Genomic DNA, 26,413 nt, shown 5'->3' with positions numbered 1-26,413 from the left:
CTTTTGCATCCTCCTTTTATCTGTTTGATCTGCAGGGGTTTGTATTTGAAAAATCCTCCTCTGATCTTTTCTTTTTGTTTTTTTCTTCCCTTATTTTCCTCTTCTATTATCTTTATTTCTGGGAAACAGTGAAAGTGTTTGAAAATTGAAAAACTATCAGAAATAAAAATGGGGGAACTGAGTACCTGGACCCAATTATACCACATTTCAAAAAAATGTATTTGTGGTTTGTCTGTTTGCTTTAAACAGCATTTTCCTCAGTCTGGTGAAAGCTGCAGATTTGGATGATGTTCTGTCACGGCCTGGACAGTGGACTCTGTTTGTCCCAACTAATGATGCCTTCAAAGGTTTGACTGATGACGACAAGGACATACTGATAAGTAAGTGACCAAAAAAACCCTCAAATTATGAGCAAATTAAAATTGATTGGAAAGGAGACTAATGTACCTCTCACACAAAAGCTGTCTTTTGAAACAGTTTACCTTTTGCATAGAGCAGGTCATAGGAATCCCCTTAATTATTTCCTTTTTGGGCATAGAGAAAATGTCTTTTTGGAAAAAAATTCCAACCTGATTTTTAAATTTAAATTTCAGTCCTCAATATCTTATTCCACAGTGTTGCTTCCATTATTTTTGTCTTCAATTCAGGACATGAAGTTTTCCAAGGCGAATGCCATATTGGACTAATTCTGTAGTTAACAAGATAATTTTATTTGCCCTTCTGCATTTCCAGGGACTTTATGCACCTTTTTTTCTTTTTCTGTCATTGTGACTCAGTTACTTAATGCTTTCCTTGGCCCTCATAATTTAATTTTTCAGCAGATTTTTTTTTTTTTTTTTTTGGTGCCAGATTGTTTTCTAGAATTCTGTCTTGATTTTCTTTTAAGTTATTATATTTCTTTCTCCACAAAGATTAAACCTGAAACTATATTGCTTTTTAACAAATATAAAGAAATACTTTGTTTATCTATAAGAAAGATACAAACCAAGGATTATTTCAATTAGTAACTATGTGGCATAGTTACAAAGGTAATCTGACAGTTCATGCAAAAATCTTTGGAGTGGCCATGTTTAGGCTTTTTATGGAACTTAATGCTACCTATGAATGGTCCAGTCACAAAATACCAGTGCTAATTCTACTAGGAAGGAGAAGATAATTAATAGCATTTCAGTAGTGAAGTAAATTGCAGTAGTGTCAGTGATCAGAGCAAAACACAGGAAAAAACCAGAAAATCTTCACTGAAAGAGATATCAGGAAAAGAATATGACCAGACAAGATTCCCATTGCAGTTTCATCAAGGCTGGAACTCCTAATAGCAACTAGTATCAGCATGTAATTCTAGTATCAATGGTCAATATTCCATGTAATGGCAAACAGATGTGTTTTAAAGTTTCTCTGCTTAATACCCTGTCTCCAGGGCATGTTATAGTTTTTCTGCAGCCCATCCTATGACTCTCAACCTCCATGGAGCCAGACAGCCCTATCAGGATATTAACTTGGGCTAGAGCATACATCTTTTTTTAAGACAGTTTTGAAAATATTGGAATTTTTTTCTATTCATCCCACGTAGGAATGCAAACTTTGAAATATGGAAATCTTATCTAAAATAGGGTGGTTTCCCTCGCCTGACTTCTCCAAGCTGCTTCTGTCCTCTATAAGAACAGACAAACTCAGCACTTCTAATTGCTCCATTGACCGCTTTTAAGCTCTTTTGTAGAAGAGTTCTTATAGGATCTTTGTAATTATCTTCTGACTATCTTTTTGTCATACAGTTGGGCTTCTTCCCTTTGTCATCATTTCAACAGGTTCAAATTCTATGCATTCGTGGTATTTTTGTACATATTATATTTCATTCTAGCTCAAGTCTATGTGAATTCTTAGCATTCCCACAAAGAACAATCCCCAATCATTTAATTTTGTTCCTACATTTTTATTTCTACGTAGGAGACAAAAATGCTCTCAGGAATATTCTTCTTTACCACTTGACACAAGGAGTTTTCATTGGAAGTGGCTTTGAGCCTGGTGTAACAAATATTCTCAAAACCATCCAAGGAGGCAAACTCTACTTGAAAACAGTTAAGTATAGAAAATGTCTCCCTGCTACAGCGTTGTAAAAGAGATTTTATATTCCATGTCTATTCACATTATAGAATGGTATGCATTTCTCCAAATGTTATAATAGGGTTTGGGACTGTTTTCCAATGTCCCTGATAACTTGGATTCTCTTTTGATCCTTTACCAGGTGAATGATACTCTTCTAGTTAATGAACTGAAATCAAGAGAATCTGATCTCATGGCAACAAATGGTGTCATTCATGTCATTGACAAACTCCTATATCCAGCAGGTGAGTATTATTTTGTGAAATTTGTACACACTCTTCTAAATCTGTTCACATGGTCAGTACCTGCAATAACTTTAAAAAGGTAATCAATTTAAAGGTACAATTCCTATGTGGAATTTCAAACAGAAAATTTACCTCAATGCTCATTTTGTGGAAGAACCTTGCTTGAAACCTTGGCAAGATTTTGAAATTTTATGAAATTAAAGTATATGAAAGACAAGACTAGCCAAAGACTACCTTTTCTGCTGTTATGGAATAATATATATCGAGTACAAGCTCGTGTGAGTGTTTGAGAATGACTGCACCTCCTGATCATTGTAAATCAAAGTAAAATGCACACAGTTGTACATTTCCTCTTATGTGCCTGCTTCTTTTGTCAGAACTGCCTGTTGGAAATGATCAGCTGCTCACCATACTGAAGAAGTTGATTAAATACATTCAAATCAAGGTATTCTTTTAGTAATTCTCTAATTCTAGTTCTCTAATTTAGTAATTTTCTGTCTTTCTGTCAGGATCTATGAAACTGAGCACATTATAAGCCATAAGTGATTCTATGCTCCTTTCTTTCTTCAGCAGACAACACATTCAATAGTTCCCAGTTACCCAAATATAATCATGAATGATACCCTGCACTCAACAGTTATGTTTTTCAACACCAAATTATTGTAGAATATTTGCATTTGAATAACATCAGTGTGAATTGGCCCAAATGTGCTCTTTAGTTCACTTTGTCACTCTTGGAAAACCAATCACTTACTTGAAAAAAATACTGAATGACTAAATTCTTATTCCATTAAAGTCAGCAGCATCAATAACCTGTGAAAAAAAAGTAGACATCCTTATCTGTCTCAACTATCTTCTTGAGATTGCATTCTCCCTCAACAATGAATGAGAGAATCTAGAAAAATAGCATCACCTAACTTTTAGGTCAATGAAGCAGTGAATCCTACCCACACTCACTGGGAAACTGTAAGGCAAGTGCTACTTTTTAAAAATTTTAAATAAATTGCTTTTCTGTTTTTATAGTTTGTTCGTGACAGTACTTTCAAAGAGATTCCACTGACATTTTACAGTAAGTTCATTTTAAATACTTCCAGACGAGTTGAATATTGCTTTTTAAATGGTGCCAATTCCAATTTGGAATTGTGCGTCTCTTTTCAATAAAGAAGAAAACAATTTCTGGGAAAGTAAGATGTGCCAATGAAGAAAAGGAAGAGTAAGACTCAAAGTTGAATGTTTCTGGCTGCTGAGCTACTGTATTTTTCCCTTTCCAGATGTGTGACTGGAAAGTAACCCTGAAGTAAGACTAAACTCTTTTTAAACTCTCGGAGTAGACAAGATACATGTGGAAAAGATTGTTTTTCAGCTTTTAGCCAAGGTTCAGTGCATAACAGAGTTGTATCTCTCTAAGATGCAGCATTGTCTGTGTGCTGAGATACTTTTTTTTTCCATAAATATTTCCAGAGGGACAGAGTGTACCTCTTGACCCTGTTTCCCATGTGTGCAAATATGAGACTTGAATGGGAGACAGTTGTTCAGAATATTTGCTCTTTAGGGAGTACATGTAAAAAAATACCCCTTTTAGCTCTCTTGCAGCCTTTCTCAGGGTGTGCATTTAATTTCTGATTATACAGTATGTGTTGAAACAAGCAGTTAGAAGACAAAGTTCCTGCTGTAACCTTGTGAGGCAAGATGAATTTAGACAAATTAATAAATTCTGATGGAGTCCTACCCATATTTCAGAGTATGAAGTGAAACCATTCCATCAGACTTTTGAAATTGGGAATGGACATACTGAAGTTAAAAAATTACTCCATTTTTGTAAAAATTGAGTAATGCACCTTGATGACAAGTTGAATATGAGTTAACAGTGCCCCAGCAGCCAAAGTAGCCAGCCAGCCGTGTCCTGGGGTGCATCAGGCCCAGCATCGCCAGCCAGGCAAGGGAGGGGAATTGTCCCACTCTGCTCTGCACTGGGGCGGCCTTACCTCGAGTGCTGGGGCAGTTTTGGGAGCCAGTTTTGGGCCCAGTGTCCAGAAGAGGGTGATCAAGATGGTGAAAGGTCTTGAGGTCAAGACTTTTGAGGAGTTGATGAGGTCACTTGGCTTGTTCATTTTGGATAAGAGAAAGCAGAGGAGTGACCTCATGGCTGAGCAGTGACCCCATCTCAACCCATGCCTTCCCCAAGAAGGGCAGTGGAGGGGGTGTGCTGGTCTGCTTTATGGTGACCAGTGAGAGGACACAAGGGAATGGAATGAAGCTGCTTTGGGAAAAGTTCAGATGGGACATTAGAAAAAGGTTCTTTACCCCGAGGATGATCAGTCAATGGAACACGATCCTCAGGAAAGTGGTCACAGCACCAAGCCTGACAGAGTTCAAGGAGTTTCTGGACAGCACCCTTGGTCATATGGCTTAGTCTTCCTTCTCCTTGGAGAAGAAGGACTTGATGATCCCAGTGCATCTCTTCCAACTTGAGATATTCTATGATTCTACCTCCCAGGGCCAGTGAGAGTAGCACAAGAAGCAGTGCCTGTAAAAATTAAGCTAGAGAGTTCAATGTGGACATCTAGAAAGCTGTAGCTGTAGATTCAGCTGAGTGAAAGACTGGGAAGGCTGGAACCTCTATCACTGTGGGCTTCTACAGTGGATGGGTATGAGTGAAATCACTATCAGAGGTGTTCAATGAATATTTGAGTCTGTCCTGGGTGGACAACTTGATCACCCAAGGGCATTTTTTCTGTGATGTTCTACCTATAGTTCTGAATGCCAGAAGGTTTCCTCTGTGTGCCTATTCAGCTCCCAAATGAAAAGAACAATATTTAGGCACAAGGCATGTCTGGGAATTGTGCAAAATTGCAAAATTTTTTGTGGGTAATTGTACAAGCCCTCTCTATTATGTACCATACATCATCACGGGTACCATGACCCATGGGTTTTTGCCATAAAAGGCAAATACCATATCAGCAGTTTCTGTGTACAGGTGACCTGAGTGGATCACCATTTCATAACCAGAACCAACATTCATACTCTAGATCCTTTTGTATTGCTCTTCCACCCATTAATATTAATGATTTTACCCACATCCTTATGAGCAGACCAAATCTGATTGTTGCCTCAAAGAAATTGTAAGAATGGAATGCACTGTATATTCCATTTTCTATATTTTCAGAAATTAACATAATTGAAAGCAACGTCCAGCCTATCATCACAAAGGAAGGTAAATGAGGCCTGTGGTATATATATTTCTGAATATGTTTATATACATATTCAGAATATATCTTGAATATATTTTTTAACAGGATGCATTTTATACCCAGCAACTTCAGGATACTAAGCACTTTGCTGGAAAAGCAAAGATACAAATATTGCAATTAGAACTGACTGAAATATTTTGTATGGAAAGATTATCCATGGTTTTTCTCCCCAAATGTGTTTTCTCCTTTTTCTGTGGGTATTTAAAAATATCTTAAATAATCTTTTTTTAAACCATTTATTTTATCATCATGTCTTTAATACATCTTTTTTTTTTTTTAAAAACTAAAACAGATATTTTAAAGTAGGTATGTTTCTTATACTTTGAAGAAAAAAATTGGTTCATTCTCCTATGATTTTCAATCAGTTCTAACTACCAATATCTGTTGGATGCCTGAAAATGATATCTAACCAATTTTTGGCTTTTTTATTTCTTCATATGGAAACATGACTTAAAGATAAGGGATGGGACTGAAGAGAAAAAATGTGAGAATGAGACTGCTAAAATCACTTATGATTTAAGTAAACTTTATGATCACTTTATGATCTTAAGTAAAGCTGATGAGATCCAGTTTCCCATTGAAATAGAAGTGCTGGAATGAAATTTGTTTTATCTCAACTGAGAAAGGCATGTCAAAACGTTAAAAATGTCATGTAAAGTATTTTTCCAGACTGCTTAATCAGTGTTTCTGGGAGGATTTCCTTCCTGAACAAGTGACAAATGCTTACTTTTTCAGGAGCTTGTCTGTGCTTCATCCCATTTAGTGTTAGAGGCCATTTAACATATATGCTGAACTTTGTTGCCCAGTCTCCATCATTAAATCAGATCCACAGTGCAATATAAATGGATAGATTATTTCATATGGTAATTCATCCAAGCTATTTTAGAAATCTTGCTATGGTGAGGGTGAATCACTCTCTTAACGTACTTCTTCTGCTCTGTTACACTCAGAGACAGAATGTATAGTTTAGGTGATTTACAGGGTGTTTAGAAGTTGAAAATAAACTGAAATAAAATTGTCTTTTAAAGAAAAAATTAAAATGAAAAACTGAAATCTTTTTTTTAAATACTTCATGAAATATTAAAAGTCTGAGCACTTGTATAGTCAAATGTAGAACTAAATTTTATTCACCAAATAGAGAAAAAAAAAATAAATTAGTGAGTATTGAAGGACTACTCCTTTCCATTTCCAGTACAGAATTTCTGCTTTGGGACATACTCCAGGGAAAGGTCTCTGGCCAGTGCAGCCTTTCTGCTGATAATTGCTTCAGATATAGACCAAATAAAACCAATTCTGTCATTTCTGAGCTTTCTCAGTACCAGTAGTGAGTGCCAGATGCCATCAGAACCCCATGAATCCACAACAGTCTGTAGATAAAAGCTGGCTAAGTTAAATGCTAATTTTTGTCAGGAAGTTCTACTAGATCATGATGCAAGGACAATTTCCACTAAAAAATAATTGCATCTCTCCCCACCAAGTTTAGAGGGGGATGTCTGCCTCTTCCTGTCTCAGTGTTTTCTGCTTGTGTTGTGCTTCTGTTTTTTGTACTTGGGCATATATGGGATCTAAAAGGTTAAATAGATGTAGAGTTAAATCTGGCTGAAACCCAAATTTTAACAGATAAAATATTCAAAGGATTAATCCCAGACTAGGCAATATAGCTGGCAATGCCTTCACTTTTTGGTTTGCACACATCTGCTGTATCAATCACATTAAAAGGTACAGTTATTGAGAAATGTAAAAATAAAGTATTTATAAATGTTCATAAATACAACTTTTTCATTATTTCATTTATATTCATCACTTTCATCAATGTAAATTGCTATTTAATAGATTCTCAACATGCAAAAAATTCCTCCAAATTTAAAACAGAAGCAAGCAAATGAGTCGTCTGAGACGGTTTGTTAAAAATATTTATAAATGTTTTTCATTCAGACCTGTTAAAAATAAAAGAAGGCATGGCTTGTTCAGCTGTTTAGAGCTCGGAGTAGATTAATAGAGGTCTATAATAACAGGGAATCTTTACAATTCTATCATATCATCTCATCCGCAGCAAATAAATGGATTTTTTACCTCCAAATTCGAATTTATGCAATAATTTGCTACTGAAAAAAAAAAAAAGCTAAAACATTTTTGGTTTTTATTATTAAAGGTTGACTATATTGACTGTTTTCAATACTTAAAAGGAGGCACACATCTTTAAAAGCTGTTGTTAAATCCTGATCAGTAATTACGGAAAAAAACAAATCAATGCACAATCAACTTCCACAAAAATTCATATAAAGCTATTTAAGGGATTTTTAAGGAAAGTAAAAAAGATGGATTATGCTACGTTTCTGCCTTTGAATAAGGAATAAAGAAAGTTCATTTTACAGCAGCTTCTTAAGTAAGAAGGAGTCCCACACCACTCGTTAGAGAAGAACCGTATTATTACTGCTAATTGATGGTATGTTCCTAATTTATCTAGTATCTCCTGCTTTAGCTTGTCAGACAGAGATACATGTGGATCAGTGTAATTAAGATGACCTCACCCAATAATGATAGCCAGTAATGCTGATAAATATCCTTATAGCCATTCCAGCTGATCTCAAAAGTTGGCTTTTTGTTTTTTTGGGGTTTTTTTGGTTTGTTTTTTTTTTTAACTGTGGAACATTTGGCCAAGTCTAAAATACCAAGGGGGAAAAAAAGCCACATTAAAAAACCTCAAAACAAAAAATAAAAGAAACTCCAAAGCAACAAACAATAAAAAAAATTAAACAAAGAAAAGCTCTCACTTTGTAGATTGCATGCTGATCACTAGTGGAGCAATAGCTGTGAGATATCTGCAAAAATGCAGAGTAACCTTCTTACCAATATATATATGGAAAAAGACTTCCTTTCTGCTGCTGACGATCTGGTTTATTGCCTGGAACTTGTCAACAAATGTTAAAAATATCATATACACAAAATAAATAAGGAGTAACTGGAAGACAGGATCTTTGTTTAAGATCTTGTGTGAGAAAACTCAAGACTGTAAATGTTGCCACAAATAACTTCTCAGATTTAAACAGCCTTCTATTACAATAATCTGGTTTATCTAAAGTAGGGGGAGAAAATGCAAGCTTCATCTCACCCCCATGGAATCCTACGAGTATTTTATGACTATTTGTAACGTGTTGTTTTTTCTCCTGTGTCACAGACCCATCTATCACACAGCTCACTAAATTAATTGAAGGGGAACCTGAGTTCAAAATAGTCAGGGAAGGGGAGACAATAACTAAAGTGATTCATGGAGGTTGGTATGCTTTCAGCAACTCAATTTGCATTAGCATTCTCTACTCCCCATCAGTTTTTACTTTACCTAGGTGATTCATGTTAGACAGTTGTTCTGTTTTTAACAAGACCTTTGTGAAGTGCTGCAATTTGATCGCATCATATATTTTTAATTCTCATGCATTTCAAAAAGTTGAGGGTTTTTCTTCCCTAGTTGTGTTCCATAGCTTCAGTCAAGACAGTTTAGAAATACTCTGCATGCTGACATATATCTCAGTCAAGACTTACTTGCTCATTGCTGTCCTGAAATCAAATATGTAGTATGTGGTTCTGTGATTAAAAGGCAGTTTTGTCAGAAAAAAGAGGTAAACCTTGCCTTCTCTTTGCTAAGGGCATTGAGATGTTCTCATGTAAGATGGTTTGAAAGGAAAAATTACACAATCATCCTAACTTTTTAGTAGATTTAGTTCCTGATCTCTGAACATTTTTATTTTTCATAAAATATTCTGTCGTATTTCCTTCCATGCTTCAGTCATTTTACATATCTCAAAAAGAACACTTGAAAGTTCATCACTTGATTAATGCCTTGAATTTAAAAATCCTTGTAGAACCAATTATTAAAACATACACCAAAATCATTGATGGACGACCTGTGGAAGTGACAGAGAAAAAAGTAACAGAAGAAAGAATTATTCAAGGTAAATTAAGCTGAGCTATTCATTCTCAGTAAAGTCCACCTTTGCGTACAAAAGTAACATTTTTTAAGTTCTATCCTAGTGCCTAAGCTGCATTTCCTTGACAGATGAATTTTCCTTATTACTTCCCACTGTCTCTGTAAGGCTGGCCATGTGTCTCCTACACACACATATACATAAATGGCAACACTATTTTAACAGCATGCAAAACTATGAAAATTTGTCTTCTTTTTTGTTTTTATTTTCATATTTTGGTAAGTGTCTACTTGTGCTAGCTTCTTGCTACCATTTCAGAATGAGGCTTCTTTAATTGCATTTTTGTACTCTGCTTTGCTTTAGAGGGAAATCTTTTTCTTTTTTCTGAACTTCTGGATTATATACCTCCAGGAAGGTTTCATATTAATCCAAACATAGATGTTTAATGTGGAGATGCCTATTTTTGCATGTCATCCCAGGCTCTCTTAACATCCATTTCAGAAAAAGAGCTCTATTTCTCTGTAAGGTGGGGACTTGGTCTGATATCCACAAGTTAGACACTTGGATACAGTAAGATAAAGTAAGATAAAATCAAAAGTAAGATAAAATCAATATACATCTGCATCCCTGGATTTTCTCACACAAAAGCTCTCAAATTCCTTGGCCAATTTCAATTGTATTTGGCCAATTACAGAGCTATTTCTTTAAGCATCATAGAAACTGATAAGTGGAGTGAGGCATATTTAGGCATAGTAGGTGATATATGGAGTTCTCCATTGACACTTTCTGATCACCTTGCTTAAATATCAGTTTGAATTCTGTCATTTAAATACTGTCTGCTAGAGAGCTTGTAAGGAAAAGACACTGTTATAACCACATGTTGACTTAGCTGTAAGTCCTAATACTCAGTTTATTTAGAAAATATTGAAATACAACTGAAGTAATTTGAGAAAGACAGAAATAAAAAATCATGCTTAAATTATTATCATACAACTTTTTACTACAATGAAAATAACTGAATGAAAGGCATTAGTGATTTATGAATAAATCTGGGACTATTTTCTGGCAAAAAATTGTAGGGGAGATGAATAAAATATAATTTTTTCAATTCTCAGATTGAAGTTTCACTAATATCCCATGTGAAATGGTTAATATAATGTAAAATGCCAGAATTTCAGACCTGTATCTCATTTTCAATCTGTAGAAACTGATAAGGAATCTCAAACATTAGGTCTTCAAATGATTCATAGCAATAATAAAAGCAAAAAATGTCTATTTGCAAGAGTCAATTCAGACTAATAATGGACTAATAATGGCAGAAATGTCTGATCTATGACCTTATACAACAGAGTTTAAAATTGTGTCTTACTCTAAGAATGTAAGCAGGTAATTGTTCTAATTATGACAAATTTGCCTAATTACTTTCAGGACTAGTTCTAAATACTATTTTTAATGCTCATTCCATTTAATTTCTGAAATGGTAAAAAACAAAGTTATCATATAAGCAGACTACAGCATGTTAACTATGGAATCACCATAGGAATTAAATATGAAAACATAATTTTAAGGACAAACCTGTTATATCTGATAAAAGCCACTATCTTATAAAATTTTTCCCAGGTCCTGAAATAAAATATACGAGAATTACTGCAGGGGGTTCAGACAATGAAGAGAAGTTAAAGAAAATCCTTGAAGAAGGTTAGTATGCTTGTTTTATTCCATTTCTTTGACATGCATATATCTCTATATATAACTTAAGTAATTACTGAATGGATATTCCATGCTTAAAAAATTATGTTCATACTGCAAAATCTTATCCAGAGATTAAACCTCAGAACCTTTCAAATGTAAAATTCTGGTTTGGCTCCTTGATCTTCATATTTCAGTCAGCTCTAGATCTGAAGCTGTCTGGGTGTAATACATCGCATGCTATGTTTGTCATATAATATGGTGTTTCCAGTGTTTATGTGGGATTTGATAACATACCATGAATTTTTAAATTCAGAACAATGCTATGATATGATTATATATGCTCTTATGGGATTGCCAAATGTTTTTTGTAAATCAATTTTTTTGCCATAACCTGTATCCTATCAGAGGTTACCAAAGTGACCAAATTTATTGAAGGTGATGGTCATTTACTGGAAGATGAAGAAATCAAAAGACTTCTGCAGGGAGGTAATTCGGAGAATTATAACTAACATTTTTGCAACAGGTTATGATAACTGAAACCCCTCTCAGATATGTTGAATTTAACATTTTAAAGACTGATGTCATAGAAGTGGAATTTTAATGGAAAAAAATAGAGCACTCTATTCTAGTGCCAGATATCTGTGAAATGGCAGTAAGCACCAAAGCTTGAGTAATCAATTTGTTAATGCCATTGATCACAGTAAAAAATGTATTTTGTTTTTTTCAGTCTTTAAAAGGTTACCTAATTAAAACCCAGGGGAGCAATGAAGATTTATTCCAATATTTTTTTAGCAAATTTAAATCTGTGAAAAACACTTATGAAATGGAACATATTTTAACTGGCCAAATTTATCTCACTTATCAGTTCTTCAGAAATGAATGTTCATTGCCCTCAAGATAATAATTAAAGGCATGTTTAACATCTTCTTTAAATGCTTACAGGTGATGGATATCCAGACATTAACTTTAATTCTCTTCAAATACAGCATTCCAAGGAATGGTTTTCTTTCCTTCTTGCTCTCTTAATTCTAACAGTTTTGGCAGTACATAACCAGTAGCTGTAGAAAATAGTAAAGGAACTTCTGCTTATGAAATTAATCTTTATCTATGAATTTGGAATGTTCTCTGCTTAATGTAGATTAGAGAAACTATCTATAATAGCAATGGGTAATAAAAAAAGAATTTAAGTGAAATGGTTTTTGTAAATGTTAGTTTAAACCTGAGTCAGAAGCTCAAAAATATGGATAGATGCTTCTCTTGACATAAATTAAATTAATCCATTTAATTGTATGTTCACTTTTCAGTAAGTTACAAAGTTGTATTCCAGTAAAGTAACTTACAGCCCCATTTAGTTCACTGAACTAAATCTCATTGTCTTTCAAAAGCACTATAGTGTGGATGTGACTTAAACTTCAGTCAAGTAAAAAATTTCCTGTTGGCTGAACACCTGACCACCAAACTTAAATATGCTAGTTGATAACACAGCTAGTCTTAGAGAAAAGCCAAGATATGCGTATGACTCCTGTTGACTATAACTCTGTCTGTTTCAAACATCTGAATCTTAATTTTACAGACCCAAGCCAGAATTCACCTATAATATTAGACAGAAACAGAAACTTCCAGAGGGTTTTTCATTATGTCCTAGCTATCCCAGCTATGTGAAAAGATTTGCTCTCTGGAGATGCCTATTTCTGAATTAACTATTTAAAAGAAAAGCTGGAAATTAAAAAATTGCAGCAAGAAAATTCCTGTATATACTGCACTATTGCTTTAAACAGTCAACAAGAATCAGGATCAAATTTTATCAGTAGAATTCTGGTCTGATTCCAGAATCGAACAATTACAACTGAGCTTGTATTCACCTTCAGATACAGAGATATACAATTAAATAAGTGTGATCTGTAGAGATGCATCTTAGAGCATATAGGTGTATAGAAAAGAGATAGTTTCTCTGTGGCAAATTTAAAGAAGGCAATGTCATCTCTTGAATTCTTGCTATTTTCCTTGCTATTATATGTTAGTTTGCATAAGCATCCTGCTTTACAGAATGGACCAAGTAGGCAGATCTGTCTTTTTCTTTAATTTGATTTTTCTCTATCTTTTCCATGATTTATCCAGTTAGTTACCCTTGGCTGCCATGATAATACCTTACTATACATTTAGTCAATAAAAGCAGACACACATGCTGCTTTAGGGTTGTTGGTGATAATGCTTTATGGTCTTCTTGTCTACATGAAATTATTTTTTATTGAAAACTTCCTAATCATTTGAATTTGAGTACTGACACAAATAAATGTATTATCACTGTCTAAATAAAGGAATGATTTCATACAGGATTTAATTGTGCTCATAAAATATCCGTAACTGCTTAAAACAATTAGCAGTTTTGCTGAAGCAGAACTTTAAACCAAGATTGCAATGAATGACTCATCCCTAGAGATAACGTGCTTTATGGCATGAATAGCATGGTAGCCTGCAACACCTATGCCCAAAAATGACAGTGTTTCCACTAAGGGCTCCTTGCATATGGAAAAATGCTATGCCAGATTTAACTCATTTGTTTTTGATGCTTACCATAGCCGGAACTGAGTACACCAAGGTTACTAAAGTAATTGAGGGAGAGCCACAGATTATCGAGAGAGAAATCAAGAAAGTTCATCTGGAAGGTTAGTTTGTCAAAAAATTCAGTATCACTAAGACCTGCTTTGTCCAAAGTGATCATTCCAGGTGAGGTTTTACAGTATCTATTAATAAAAATTATTAGGTCTGAAGCCAGCATTTTAGCAAGAAGTGTTTTATAATTGTTTTAGAAAAGAATTATTTCACTGATGTTGCAAAGAAAAATGTTGAAGCTTATCTTGTGGCTAAAAGTAACTAAAAGATTTGGCAAGCATAGTAGACAAGACAAAATGCCTAACCAAAAAGCTTAGGTAAAACATTTGAAGGAACATCAACCATAAAGAATTTACTTTTCTTTAAGCAGCACATACAGAAGAAGACCACGTGAGTTGCTTTTGACTTGAGTTATTTCTTGTCAGTGTAAATGTGATCTGTTGCTGCCAGGGTTTCTCAGCGTTGTGAACGAGTGGGTGGGGTGCAGGGAATATAACCTCGGAGACTGAGTAAATAACTCACAGGGTCTTGGAATTTCTCTACTTTTGTCCTGTTGTTAAATGAGGGAAGCTCTTGATTTCAAGAAGCAGAATGGAATAAAGGTCCGAAAGGAGCCAAATAGAATTCACTCTGCCTTTGTACCAGCAATTTGCTCTTTGACTTTTAACAACCATTGTTGAATGACTTCATTCAAAGTTAATAAGTAATTTCCTTAGGGTTTCTTTTGTATTTATATATTTTTATAATTCTAATAATGCAAAATAGGTTATTCTGTCAGCCTTTGAACTAAATATGCTGGAAAGAAGTATGGCTTTTTGACAATGAAATTAAATAAATGTGTTTCTGCCTTTTAAATTTTGAAGTCTGTGCCAAGTAATGAAGGTTTATACATAGTGTTTGTACAGCTTCAGTGCTGAGTAGTACAAGGCATGCTGGGGAGTCTCCTGTTGCCTGAAAATGTTGGATGGGGGTGATCTTCAAACACAAGGCTTATCTGAAAGAATAATTGGACAGATGGCACCTAAGTATGGAAAGCATCCTTTGGATGGACCATATTCTGTCCTTGTCAGGCAGTGCAGAGCTTGGAATTTTCTGCCATGGTGGTGCAGCAGATACCCAGTGTTTAGTCTCAGCTGGAATGAGGTCAAGCCTGCATCTCAGGGCTATGGATTTATATATCCTGTACATCAGGATGGAAAGAGAACTTGTTAAGTTCTCTTAATTGTTAATATACAAATACTTAATGGTTGTAAAGAAGGAAAAAATTACTGCAGTAACATTTCTATGACTGTAAAAGAAGAAATATTTCTTATGCTTGTGACGTGTTCTTCCTCCTAATGAAGAGCCATTTGATTAAAAAAAGTCTCAGGATTTGATGAGAAAAAGGAAAACACGTCCATAGTTTCACTGAATAAGTGAAGTAAAAAGGATATATCTAATGGGGGTGGTACCTATACAATAGTCCTTGTTCTGCTCCACCTTTTAAAGCAGAAGCCTCAGAAAATTAACTGAACCCTAAATGTGGAATTGTAGTGTGGATTCCCAATGCAGTTACAAATCAAGCCCCAAACACAGCTGGAAATGTGGCCAATATCTTATAATGGTTCCAAGCATTTAGCTTTTGAATAATTCCTGAAGTAAAGTCGAACAGACCTGGACATCCGCTGCCAAAAACTGAGACTGAGTCCTGTGCCTTCGCCTGAGCTTGTACTTCACTGACACACTGTCACACAGTGTTTCATGAATGAAGAGCATAGGCAAAATGCCCTGGCACCTGCCTACATCATGTAACCATCTGTGGAAGATCAGTGTGGATAATGGATTAATTCATATGTTTAAAATGAAAATATACTCTTAAAACATTACTAAGATTTAATGGATGACTGCATGTGAGAGAAATGTGGGAATTATATTATAAGCATTCATATTTCAGGTGATCAAGCCAACACGCTTTTGGAACAAAATTCTTAGTTTACTGAAAATTTTAAAGAACAAACTTCAAAAGTCAGCAACAAATTTCCAGTATTTCTAATGAGTTTTAATTCAAGGGCTCCAGCAAATAACTTCTGACTGCAATATTTCTGTTTTCTAGAAGCACCTGTACGGAAAGCACAACCAACCAGGAGGGCACAAGGTAAAAAAAGTCCATACATTGCAACATTGCAACACATATCAAGTATTATCTCAGTTATCTTAAGAGTCAGGATGAGGGGGGAAAGGCTCTTAAAAATACAGATTTCAAAAGAAAAAACTGTATTTCTGTTTGAAAAAACTCTAATAGAATCTGGAGTTGCTAATTTATTTTTTCTGATATCTGAAAACAATCTAGATTGTGTGCTTTTTAGAAAGAGTGTTTCAGATGAGATTGAAGCCATCAAAGTGAAGTCTGACTTTGGAGTCTTAGCAATGGGAAAATGTCACTCTGGGATTCTCCACCACAAGATTTATAACTCTCAGAATCTGTTATTTTGATTAATGAAGAAACAGAAAGATCAGTTTGATTTCATAGCTGCCAGCACAAGACAGAAATATTCAGCTCCAGGCTTAATCTTTCCTTTTCACATGTCTGTTTCACAAGTAGATACAGTATATAGAATTACTATGTTATATATAATTACAAGTAATAATTAAAGTTCTTTTTCGATATTTTGCAGGAGGAGGAGCAAGAAGGAGGACAAGACTAGACCATTCCTAAAAGCTTGCCAAGACAGAATTCACAGAATTACAAATTAACAACATGGTCTTTGAGAGGAACTGCTTGGGTTTTTTTTTTTTTTAAATGAGAACATTAGAAAATGACATTGTTTTGATGACATAATGTAAACTGAACCATGAATCCACAAAAGATGTGAATCTGCAGATACTCACTGCCAGCACAGTGCTCACTAGGAGTAGTCCATTGGAGGTGCTTTTACTGCTCTTGATAGTAAGCACTATCAAGGGTGGGATCCTGGAAGCCCAATAACTTCTGTTAGAACCAGGATTCCTTCTTCTGCTGGTTAGCAAGTGTTTGCAGGATTGGATTAAAAATGAGCAGGGAACAATACAGAGTGTATTTTTTTATTATTATTATTTCCATTAATGAAGAAATATAGGTGAAATTAGATAATTTCTAGAAAAAAGAAAAAGAATCACCTCAGGTGACTTTTATAGTAATCTAAGGAAATATGAGATGTTAAGCACTTTTGGTTCAGTAGTATTGTATGCTTTTATAAGTCAAAATTCATCATGTGTTTAAATTTGTAATACCAGTAATGTTACCTTTTCTAAGCAAACAAATATGCCTTATATTAAATGTATCATGGGGTTTTTTGTCCTACGTTGCATATCCAAATACCTTCTAGTAACTTGGCTAATGGAAGCTCTTCAAAAAAGAAAAAAAGCAAACATTATGAGCTTCATACAATGTATTAGAGATCATGTTGACTTCTTTATTTATAAGAAACCACATTCCCATTAAAGGAATCCTATAACAATACATATACTGAGATTCTTGAGTGTTTTCCCATTTTTCCCTAAACGTGTCTTTTGATTATTAAAGTGGATTGTAAAAGAGATAAATAAAATGCATGCAAACAGCTAACTCAGCATGGAAAAAGGTCTTAAAAAATGAGGCCAAGTCTGAAAGCTTTTGTATCAAAACATGCTTTGCTAATGTCTGGTACTAATGTGGAGATTTCTGTAAATTATGTCAATTTTACCACTCTATTTTTGTACTCACAGAAGTTGTCTGCCTTTATCAACAAAAGGTAAAAGACAATGGAGTAGAAAAAACTTGTTCAATGTTCCTTAATTTTGCAGACCAAAATATCAGAGGCGTTGTCTAACATGCTTTTCTACTTCTATTTTGAAACAAATACTCAATAAAGAATTTGGCTGAACTGTGCTTGCTTTCATTTGCAAATATTTTTAATAGCAAAGAATATTCTAAATATTTTTAAGATTTTTAATTTAACTTGTAATTGTAAAATAAGCTTTCACAGAAGCAAACTGATGCTTCCCCTTCTTACTTAGCACATGCTAATGGACTTAAACTGCACCATTCTCCTGAAACAATTTAAAAACTTTCCTTAATTCCACAATCACATTCCTTAAACAATACTCCTTGAACAGCACACCTATCTGAGAATGGGATTGATAAATTGTGCAGCCTTACATGGCCATTAGACATGTCACTAAGGTAACCTCAGTATCTACTATGATAGTGCTTTAGTGGAAGGACAGCTTTTAACCCTGGGAAGGGCTAGATAGCTTTTAGGTCAACATCAGAGCTCTTAAGACTATCTAAAAGGTGAAGTTGTCACCTTTCCCTGGAACATTTGATTGTCAATAAATCATTGGGTTTAAACTTCCTTTGACGCTGTGCTATCATGAGCTGTCAGTCAAGTAAGATTTTAATTGACAGGAATTATTTTAGGGGAAGAATGTGTCTGTTCTCTCCTCAAAAAAGATTAGGAGATAAGGAAGACAATGTAATGGTAATGACAGATAAAGAATGGACAGAAAATAGGAAGAAAGTAAAAGGTAGCAAATAATTGATTAAGACCTATCCTGTGATAGAACAATTTTACCTTTTCAATTAAGAATAAATCTGAGAATTTGTGACATACCATATCTTTAGTATGTTTTCTGCATTGATAACATTTTAAAGAATCTAGTATTCATGAAAATACATTTTATATTTCACTCTTCAATATAATCTATTAATAATAAGTAATATGTAATATAATAATAATAAATAATACAATCCAAGTTAAATGCAACAGTACATAAAGGGCACTCCTCCATGAAAACTTGTTTCCCTGATATATTGTCTCTCTCAGTCCTTCTTAGACCACAGTAGATATCTCCCAGCTACAGTGAACAGCAACATTTCTTTTGGTGAAGTTGCTTTTTCTAGCTATCTGAACAGGAATCTTTCCACAACCCATTGTAGAAAGAAAAACAACATGTTATTTTATTTGCTTTTCATATGCTTAGCCATTTCTGTGTCAACACAGACAGTTTTTTACCACAGAGCAAATTTGGAAAACTTACAAGTTTTCCTGCCCTCCTATTGATTTCCCCTCACCTCAGAGGAATTTAAATTAATGTAATGTGATTAAACAGGGGATTAGCATACTAACATGGTAGAGTTCTCTTTAGCAATAAACTGCTTACGTTACTTTGTGTATCCTTATAGTCTCTCAGGTATTTATATTTATAAATTTATCAGGAATGTCCAGTTGAGTTGGTAATGGAATTCTCAAAGCATTTCTTCTGCTTCCTTTGATATGCTGTGGGAAAACTAATTCAGAAAAATTTTGAACTGTCAGTGTTCTCAAATCTTTCCGTTTTGCCAGCAGAAAGTGCACATAAATAATCTACAAGATCACAAAATATGAAAGATGATCTAAGTAAAATAAAATGAATAGCTTGATTCCTTTAAAAAGACAATGGTGTAAAATTTGAAAAAAAATGACAGGAAATATTTTTTTTACTATTTCCATTTTGACAACTGAAAATGTGCTTAGCAAGCGACCATCGCCAATGTAAACATAGTATGTATGCCCTTTCATGTTGTTTGTCTCTCAGAAGACCTGAAATAGCAAAACTAAATTCAAGAATTCCATTTTTGTCCACGAGGTATTCCAATAAAATAGTGGGTAGGGGCAGTAGTCCTTAGAGATCAGTTGTATTGTATTTAATTATTTTACTGTCCAAAGCTCAGAACCAATAAACACCAATCCCAGATGGATGGTCTGAGTAGGATACCAAAGCCTAAGCACAACTCAGATGGAAGAAGAACTGAATCCTTTAAGTACTGAGCTCCAGAATTCTCAGTGATAGGATAAGATGTGTAATTGGATCATGTGTGATTTTCTAAGATTTATAGTGGCGCAGGGCTTCATGTTCCATTATTAAAGGAAGATCTGCCTTCACTTCTGCATAAATGCCACGTGGGAAGATTTCAAAGGTTCACCTTCTCTTTGTGTCCTCTTCCTCCAAAGGTATGGTTTTTATAGCATCTCAGGAAAATGTAAGCCTCTCAATATTGCCAAGGGTTGTTTTACAGTACAGCATTAATATTTTTTTAATATATGGAAAAAATTAGATTCAGGTTTTTTTTTTTTAACCAAGACTAATTAAACACACAAAAGAGCAACAGACACAAAAGAGCTACAAATTCTATATGGGGAGAATAATTCTGTGTGGTACAAGTAATTAGGATCAGAATGACAATATCTCATTAGGAGCCCAGCATGTTATTGACTGAGAAGTAGAACCAGTTTCTATTTAGGAGACTTTCAGTCTCCTTTACATCCATACTAATTTATTCCTAATGTCATACTAGATTAAAATTCTTCCTTCCTTGCTGTTTTAACTAGTGTCCTTTAAATACCACAGACATCAACCTTTCTTTTATGGATTTTTTCCTTGCTAAACAAAAGTAACCTCTATGATAGAATGTGCGAGTCAGAGGAATGGCATCAGCACTTAAACTTCGGATCACAATGTTCATCAAACCTCATGTGTCAGGTTGCATTCTTGATTCACTTTCTGATCTGATGCATCTTTTATCTGCTCTGATTTCTTGACTTTTGATTTTATCTTTCATCTATACTACTAAGTAAAAACTAGAGATTTGGCTTGCGTATTTAGATCCAGTGGCACATGCAGCCTTCATTCACACCACCATCACTTTGTCCTCAGCTTTTTTTACCACGCAGTCCAATGCCTGATGCAGGTGCAGCCCTTGCGCTTAAATTTGCTAAACCTCATGAGGTTCTCGTGGGCCCAGTTCTCAGATTTGTCCAGGTTGCCCTGGATGGCATCCCATCCTTCTGTTGTGTCACCTGCTCTGCGCAGTCATCTGAAAACTTGTTGGGTGATATAGCACTAAGAAGATGCTGTTGGTCGTGGTGTGCTGGATATTTAAGATAGGAGGAGTGCTGCTTTCTGCATGCCTGCTTTATATTAATTCATTTCAGGATAGCTCCTGCTGATACTTTTGAGGGCTGTTTTAATCATGTCTGGGTTGGATCACAGGCATTTATACCTCTAATTGCTAGTGCAATTGTATCTTAATGTTTTTCTTGGTGAAATACTTAACAGTTTTTCCAGCAGCTGTATTTCTCACATGGAACAGCTGTATTTCTCACCAGTGGAAGATGTGGCCTGAGTCAAGAGCACATTGAAGCCATGCGATGTGACTGTAATGCTAAACAGAATTAAAATTACACATTTGTTAATTGAGAAAAATCCACCACTGCAAAAAGTACTGGCAAGAGACAGGGATGTTTTCAGGGGCATAGACAGGAGTGATTTGGGGTATGGTTTGCAGAAGTTTACCCCAATCTCTTCAGGCTGCTGACTGTAGAGAAAATGACCTATTAAGGTTGTTAGTGTCCCTGCAATTCCGCAAAGCTCAGGCGCCTGCCGGTCACACTGTCACCACGGTCCACAGTAAATCCAGGTAGACAGATCCATCTGCCTACAGACACCTAGGTCCATTTGTCTGGAGGTCCTAGTAAGATTTGTTTCTGTCTTCTATGAAGACCACAATTACAAAGTGCCTGTATGGTGTTTGAAGATATAGATGGAGTGGTGAGGAGGGTGCTGAGCCCTCTTGTTCCACCTCTAAAAAAAATAAGCAGTTGAGACATTACTGGGAAGCCTGTTGTTTTCAGGGAGGGAAGAAGGATAACTCATTTCTGGATCCCAGCTGGACAGAGACAGGAAATACAGTAAGTACACATTTTAAAGAGGAGTGCTGGCAGATGATAACTTTTAAAAATGAGTATATTACTGCTGTTTTGGGTTTTTCATTTTGATTTTTTTTGTGTGAAATTTGATATGGATGAGGTTGCCTTTGGAAAAGCTTATCCCATAATGCCAATAATCCAGGAATATTGTATGTAACCACTGCAAGACCCTCACCTCCTGTACAAACCTGCAGAAGCCCCAGGAGCATTGCCAAGATATATTCATGTGTGTCAAAAAACCCCAACTCTTTTGGAATACCTGAATGTATACTCTCCTTCACCTCTAGTCCTCAGAAAGGACTCTAAAAAAACATGAGCCTGGGATATGTCATGCAACAATCCAAACAGAAGCAAGTCTGGAACAAAACAGTTGCATATCAAATGTGCATTTTTTATTTCTCCAGCTAGAGATCAGAGACATTACAGATGGAAAAGTCTTATTAGATCATGTTATCAGTCTACTTGCCAAGCCTGGATTGTTTCCCACTATTACAGTCCATAATGCTTTACCCAGATGTGTGGTATCTTCCCACAGTCATTCTCTCATACTGTCTTCAGAGCCGCTTTCCTATATTATGTTTCCCTTTATGGCTTACCTGCCATCAAATAAGGCAGATATACTTCACCAAGTAGTCCTTCAGGAGAAATGACTGTTTTAGCTATACCAACTGTTTTAGCTATACCAAGTATGAACATCCTTGTTAATGTGACAATAATCCACTCACTCATATTTTCCTGAAACATCTGTACAATTGAAAAATTCTTTTGGTTTTGAACAAACTACTGACTTTGACTTAGTTTGTGGATGGTCTCATAGGTCTGTGACTTTTTTTCTTTTTTTGCCATCCTATGACGCCATATAAGTTCAGGATGTGTGGTTCATGAAGTCACAGAACCACATGTTTAAGGTTGGAAGGGACATCTGGAGGTCATCTGGTCCAAACCCGCTACTCCAGTAAGGCCAACTAGAGCTCTAAAAATTATTTAGAGACTCAGTCGCATTTGTGAATTTCTTATGAACTAGAAATGCCCCTATGTATTTCCCTCCTTGTCCCAAAATCAAATTATTTTTTCAATGCCATGCAATGAAAAACTATTTTGTGTAACTGTTGACCCTCCCCATGAATCAAGTAAAGTTATGTCAGTAGGAGTGTCACAGCAGATGATTAAAAAATTCAGCATTCTTTTCAGTTCCATAATTGAAAATCTTACTGGTCTGAAAGTCTTCATCCACTGGCAGCCATGATACCAGGACTGTGCCCATGAATCAGGAAACCATTTCATTTGGCTCTTGGCATGCAGACCCCGAGTTTCAAAGTTCAGGAAGCCAGAATTACCTGTGAGCAAGAGCACAGATAACTGATGAAATGAGAGAAAATCAGGCTGTATTAGCTGATCATAGGCAGAAAATAAGCTATCTGTGCATCTTCTGTTTGTTCAATGGGAATCTTCAGAATGTGCCTGTCTCATCTGTCCTTAGAAGCCATGTACACAGTCACTGGTATTTTACCATGTCTATAGTTTTGCACATTTTTTAATTGGGTACTCAACTGGAAATGTCAAAATTTGCTACCCAGCTATATAGTATGGTTTAAACTAGCTTAGTACAGCAACCAGGCACTCTGAACTGCCATGTGAAAAAAAAGCTCCTCTAAATTTTATATAAGCGAACAGAGTCAGATGCTACCTATGAGCCTGTGGCTTAGCAGTGCTAAAGTAGCCAACCATGCCATTAATCATGGACTGTTCTCCTGCTCAAATGGTAGTTCAATTGTAAATTCTGTTTTAATCATTAAATAATTTTAATCATTAAAATGCCTTACACTGACACTAGACCAATTGCTAAACAGCTCTTTTGGATAAGCTGTTTTCTCCTTGTCCTAAATTCCACACTGCTACATAATTAAATTGGAGGTTATGATCTAACTCTTTGTGGTTTCTGTGTGAATGTTATTAAAAATATTTTTGCAGTGAAAAATTACCACATAAGTAGTAATGAATGTTGAAGATAAAAACCAGACTTTTTGTACATCCCTTCCTGGACTCTCTTTTATTCATTCATGGGTGATGGGGCACTATTAGAAGCCGGTCTGGCTTCACTCTCTGCTCTGGTTGCCATGTCTTCCCCTCAGGGAAACCACAGTGTGGAGGGGAAATCCTTGTATGACCCAGGCTCAGCTGAACATCAGGGTGATGGCAGGTCATGCACAAGCCCTGCACTTAAGAAGTGCTCTCAGGTAACACAAGAACATCATGATCAAGTTAACAAACCTCTTCCCTAGTTAGATATATCTCTGTGTTCATTTCTTGGTACTATTTAATGTAGTAAACTTTTACTTCTGCAATTTAACTGGTTTGTTTTCCTTCTATGATGCCACTGTTTATTTTTATTCTCATTGCCATTCCAACAATCTACAGGAAAAAAAAGATATTTTTTCGTGGCTATAACTGCAATAATCTTTCAGCTACAAAGCTTTTAATCAGGGCTGAAATTGAAGTATTCATTAATTGATCCATTACTAGATGTAAAGGTCGCTTCATATGATTAATTTGAGAAATGCAGAATATATCACTGGGACACAGATTTTAACAGCTGTTTCATCAGAGACAGTAGGTGGATATAATCTGGGAAGAGATATCACCCTTGCAGACAATAGTGGGAGTTTTATCAATTTCAGTGGAGGTAGGATTACATTGTAATCTTTCTCCTTTCTTTTGGTACTGTCTCTCCACTTATAATTTATTAAATTACCTAATTAGAAGGAGTTGTGATTCTGAATCTGAGTAAAACTTTTAAACACATGGTGTCAGTGACTTGGTACATGAGACAGTCTTGCTTCCAGCACTTGCTAAGTGCAATAAAGGGAGTTGTGAGTGAGAGATCCTGAAGTATGGGTGGTTTGGATCGGCATCACTCTCCTCTTGGACTTTGAAACTAAAGTAGGTACCTAAGCCTGTCATGTGCTCTACGGCAAATAGACAGATTATGGTTCCTAGTATCTCAGTATCCAGGGAAAGGAAAGTGTGCAGTTATGACTATCACCTCGATGAAGATGCAGACATTATTGGCATTCAAATACCAGTGTGCAGAATGGAACACCTGGATTATGGTCTAAGATGCTGTTGGTTAAAACCCAGCTTGATGAAAATTACTCATATTCAGGGTTTTGTTCAGGGGAATGACTGACTGAAATATAAGTTTAACTGGGGAATCAGGTTTATAGACGTAGCATCTAAGAAAGAAGGTGTCTGTTTTGGATAATGGCATTCTGGAGCTTCCTGAAGCAGGCCCAGCTAATTCACTCATAGAATTATTTTTCCACCTAACCCCATCATCCTTTTTGTCACATCAGATATCCATAGCAGTTTGGCAGTAAATTACTTGCAAGTTTTAAAATATATTTTTAACTAGTTTAAGTGAACACACGATATTTACATGACAGGACACATGTGGAAATTTACCAGTTTGTAAATACTGGATGCAACCTCTCCATGGAAGATCACGGCACATTGTTCTGCCAGGCTGCAACACAGACTTTGTGTTACTTCTGACACTCTGGACAGGGCACAGACCAATGAATTGCAGGGTTGAGGGAAGGCTTGGATTCATGCACTTGTGTGGATGAACCAATGGCCTGTAAAGGAAGCTGACAGTGAACAGCATGGATACAACCACTGTCCTCAGAAGGCAGATTCTGTCCCCTGGAGCAGATTCATTCATTTATGCATGGCTACCAGCTATCAGCAGAGTCAGAAAGCTACAGGCTCAGAAAACACTGCTGTTCACCCTCGATAAAAGAGCATCCACAAGGCTGTTCAAGCAATTACACAAGGCAACAAAGACCTCCCTGTGGAGACCTGCCTGGTTAAACATTTCTCTCTATTGCAGCTTTCAACACAATAGATGTTTGTCCTGGCACTTTTCACTTATACTAGATGTTATTTCTGCTGAAAAAATTAGAAATGCTTTGCTTTGGAGAACATTCATACCTATGCCTGAAGTGGAGAACCCATGAGAGCTTCCCAGACCTCGAGGCACATTTGGGGCAGTTACAGAAACCATCATCCCATCAGCTCAGGTTTTCCAAGAGAAGAGCACCCAAGTACATGTGCACAAGGGCAGTGAGGTGCTGAATTCGGTAAGCCGGTGTGGACAAGCAAGGAAACAAGTCTTTAAGAGCAAAAATTGGAATCCACACAGTTAAAATTCTTCTCCACCCACAAAATCAGGAAAGGAAGGGTCTCAGGAGTAAGACACAGCTAAAGTTAGGTAACCAGAGCCTGGTCTAAAGTTAAGTGAATCCTATGAGTCCTCAGCAGAAGAGATGAAGAGATGATGTTCACTTGATTACTGGGATGCTTCCAGGCACACCATAATGTAGTCAGCCTGACACTTAGTACAGGGACTAAATGGATGATCCACTACAGTCTTCACACACAGGGAATGTTCCAACATAATAACAGAAAACTCTGGTGGAATATTTATCCTATTACTTTTTTGATTGTTTGGTTTGGTTTGGTTTGGTTTGGTTTAGGTTTGTTTTGTTTTTTGTTTTTTTTTCCCAGGGTAGATTTTTAATACTGCAACAAAAGCAAAAGAAATAGAAACTATGGCCGTGACCCCATCCTTTATGGCAGGTTATATTATGGGATGTAAGTCTGCACCTACTTCCCCAACCTTCACTTGGGAAAGATTTATGTTCCCTCTATCCAGCTCAATCTCAGTCTCAATATTTTTAGATTGCTCTTATGTTTTTTGTCAGTAGTTAGTTGACACTCAATGCACAAGCTGTCTCAGCTGAAAATGCACTGATGGTGGTGCTGGCCGAAATGCCAATTCTCAG

At 35.8% G+C, this 26,413-nt stretch overlaps 1 protein-coding gene across 6 annotated transcripts in view; it reads left to right on the top strand.

Moving 5' to 3' along the window:
* Window positions 1-17,702, top strand: part of POSTN (periostin) — a 31,293-nt gene extending 13,591 nt beyond the window's left edge. Inside the window, exons 12-24 of one of the 6 annotated variants that reach the window (XM_038153371.1) lie at window positions 250-380; window positions 1,945-2,075; window positions 2,243-2,345; window positions 2,723-2,790; window positions 3,369-3,414; window positions 5,512-5,559; window positions 8,775-8,870; window positions 9,457-9,546; window positions 11,140-11,217; window positions 11,617-11,697; window positions 13,791-13,877; window positions 15,917-15,958; window positions 16,479-17,702. In XM_038153371.1, coding sequence (XP_038009299.1) covers window positions 250-380; window positions 1,945-2,075; window positions 2,243-2,345; window positions 2,723-2,790; window positions 3,369-3,414; window positions 5,512-5,559; window positions 8,775-8,870; window positions 9,457-9,546; window positions 11,140-11,217; window positions 11,617-11,697; window positions 13,791-13,877; window positions 15,917-15,958; window positions 16,479-16,519 — 1,042 coding nt within the window. In that variant the 3' untranslated portion in view covers window positions 16,520-17,702. The remainder of the gene's footprint in view (window positions 1-249; window positions 381-1,944; window positions 2,076-2,242; window positions 2,346-2,722; window positions 2,791-3,368; window positions 3,415-5,511; window positions 5,560-8,774; window positions 8,871-9,456; window positions 9,547-11,139; window positions 11,218-11,616; window positions 11,698-13,790; window positions 13,878-15,916; window positions 15,959-16,478) is intronic. The other 5 variants (XM_038153380.1, XM_038153398.1, XM_038153389.1 and 2 more) reach the window with 5 other exon arrangements.
* The last annotated feature ends 8,711 nt before the right edge of the window (window positions 17,703-26,413 follow it).

This window comes from Motacilla alba, chromosome 1 (genome assembly GCF_015832195.1).
Source record: "Motacilla alba alba isolate MOTALB_02 chromosome 1, Motacilla_alba_V1.0_pri, whole genome shotgun sequence".
Taxonomy (NCBI): Eukaryota; Metazoa; Chordata; class Aves; order Passeriformes; family Motacillidae; genus Motacilla; species Motacilla alba.
This window is presented reverse-complemented; position numbering and strand designations above follow the sequence as displayed.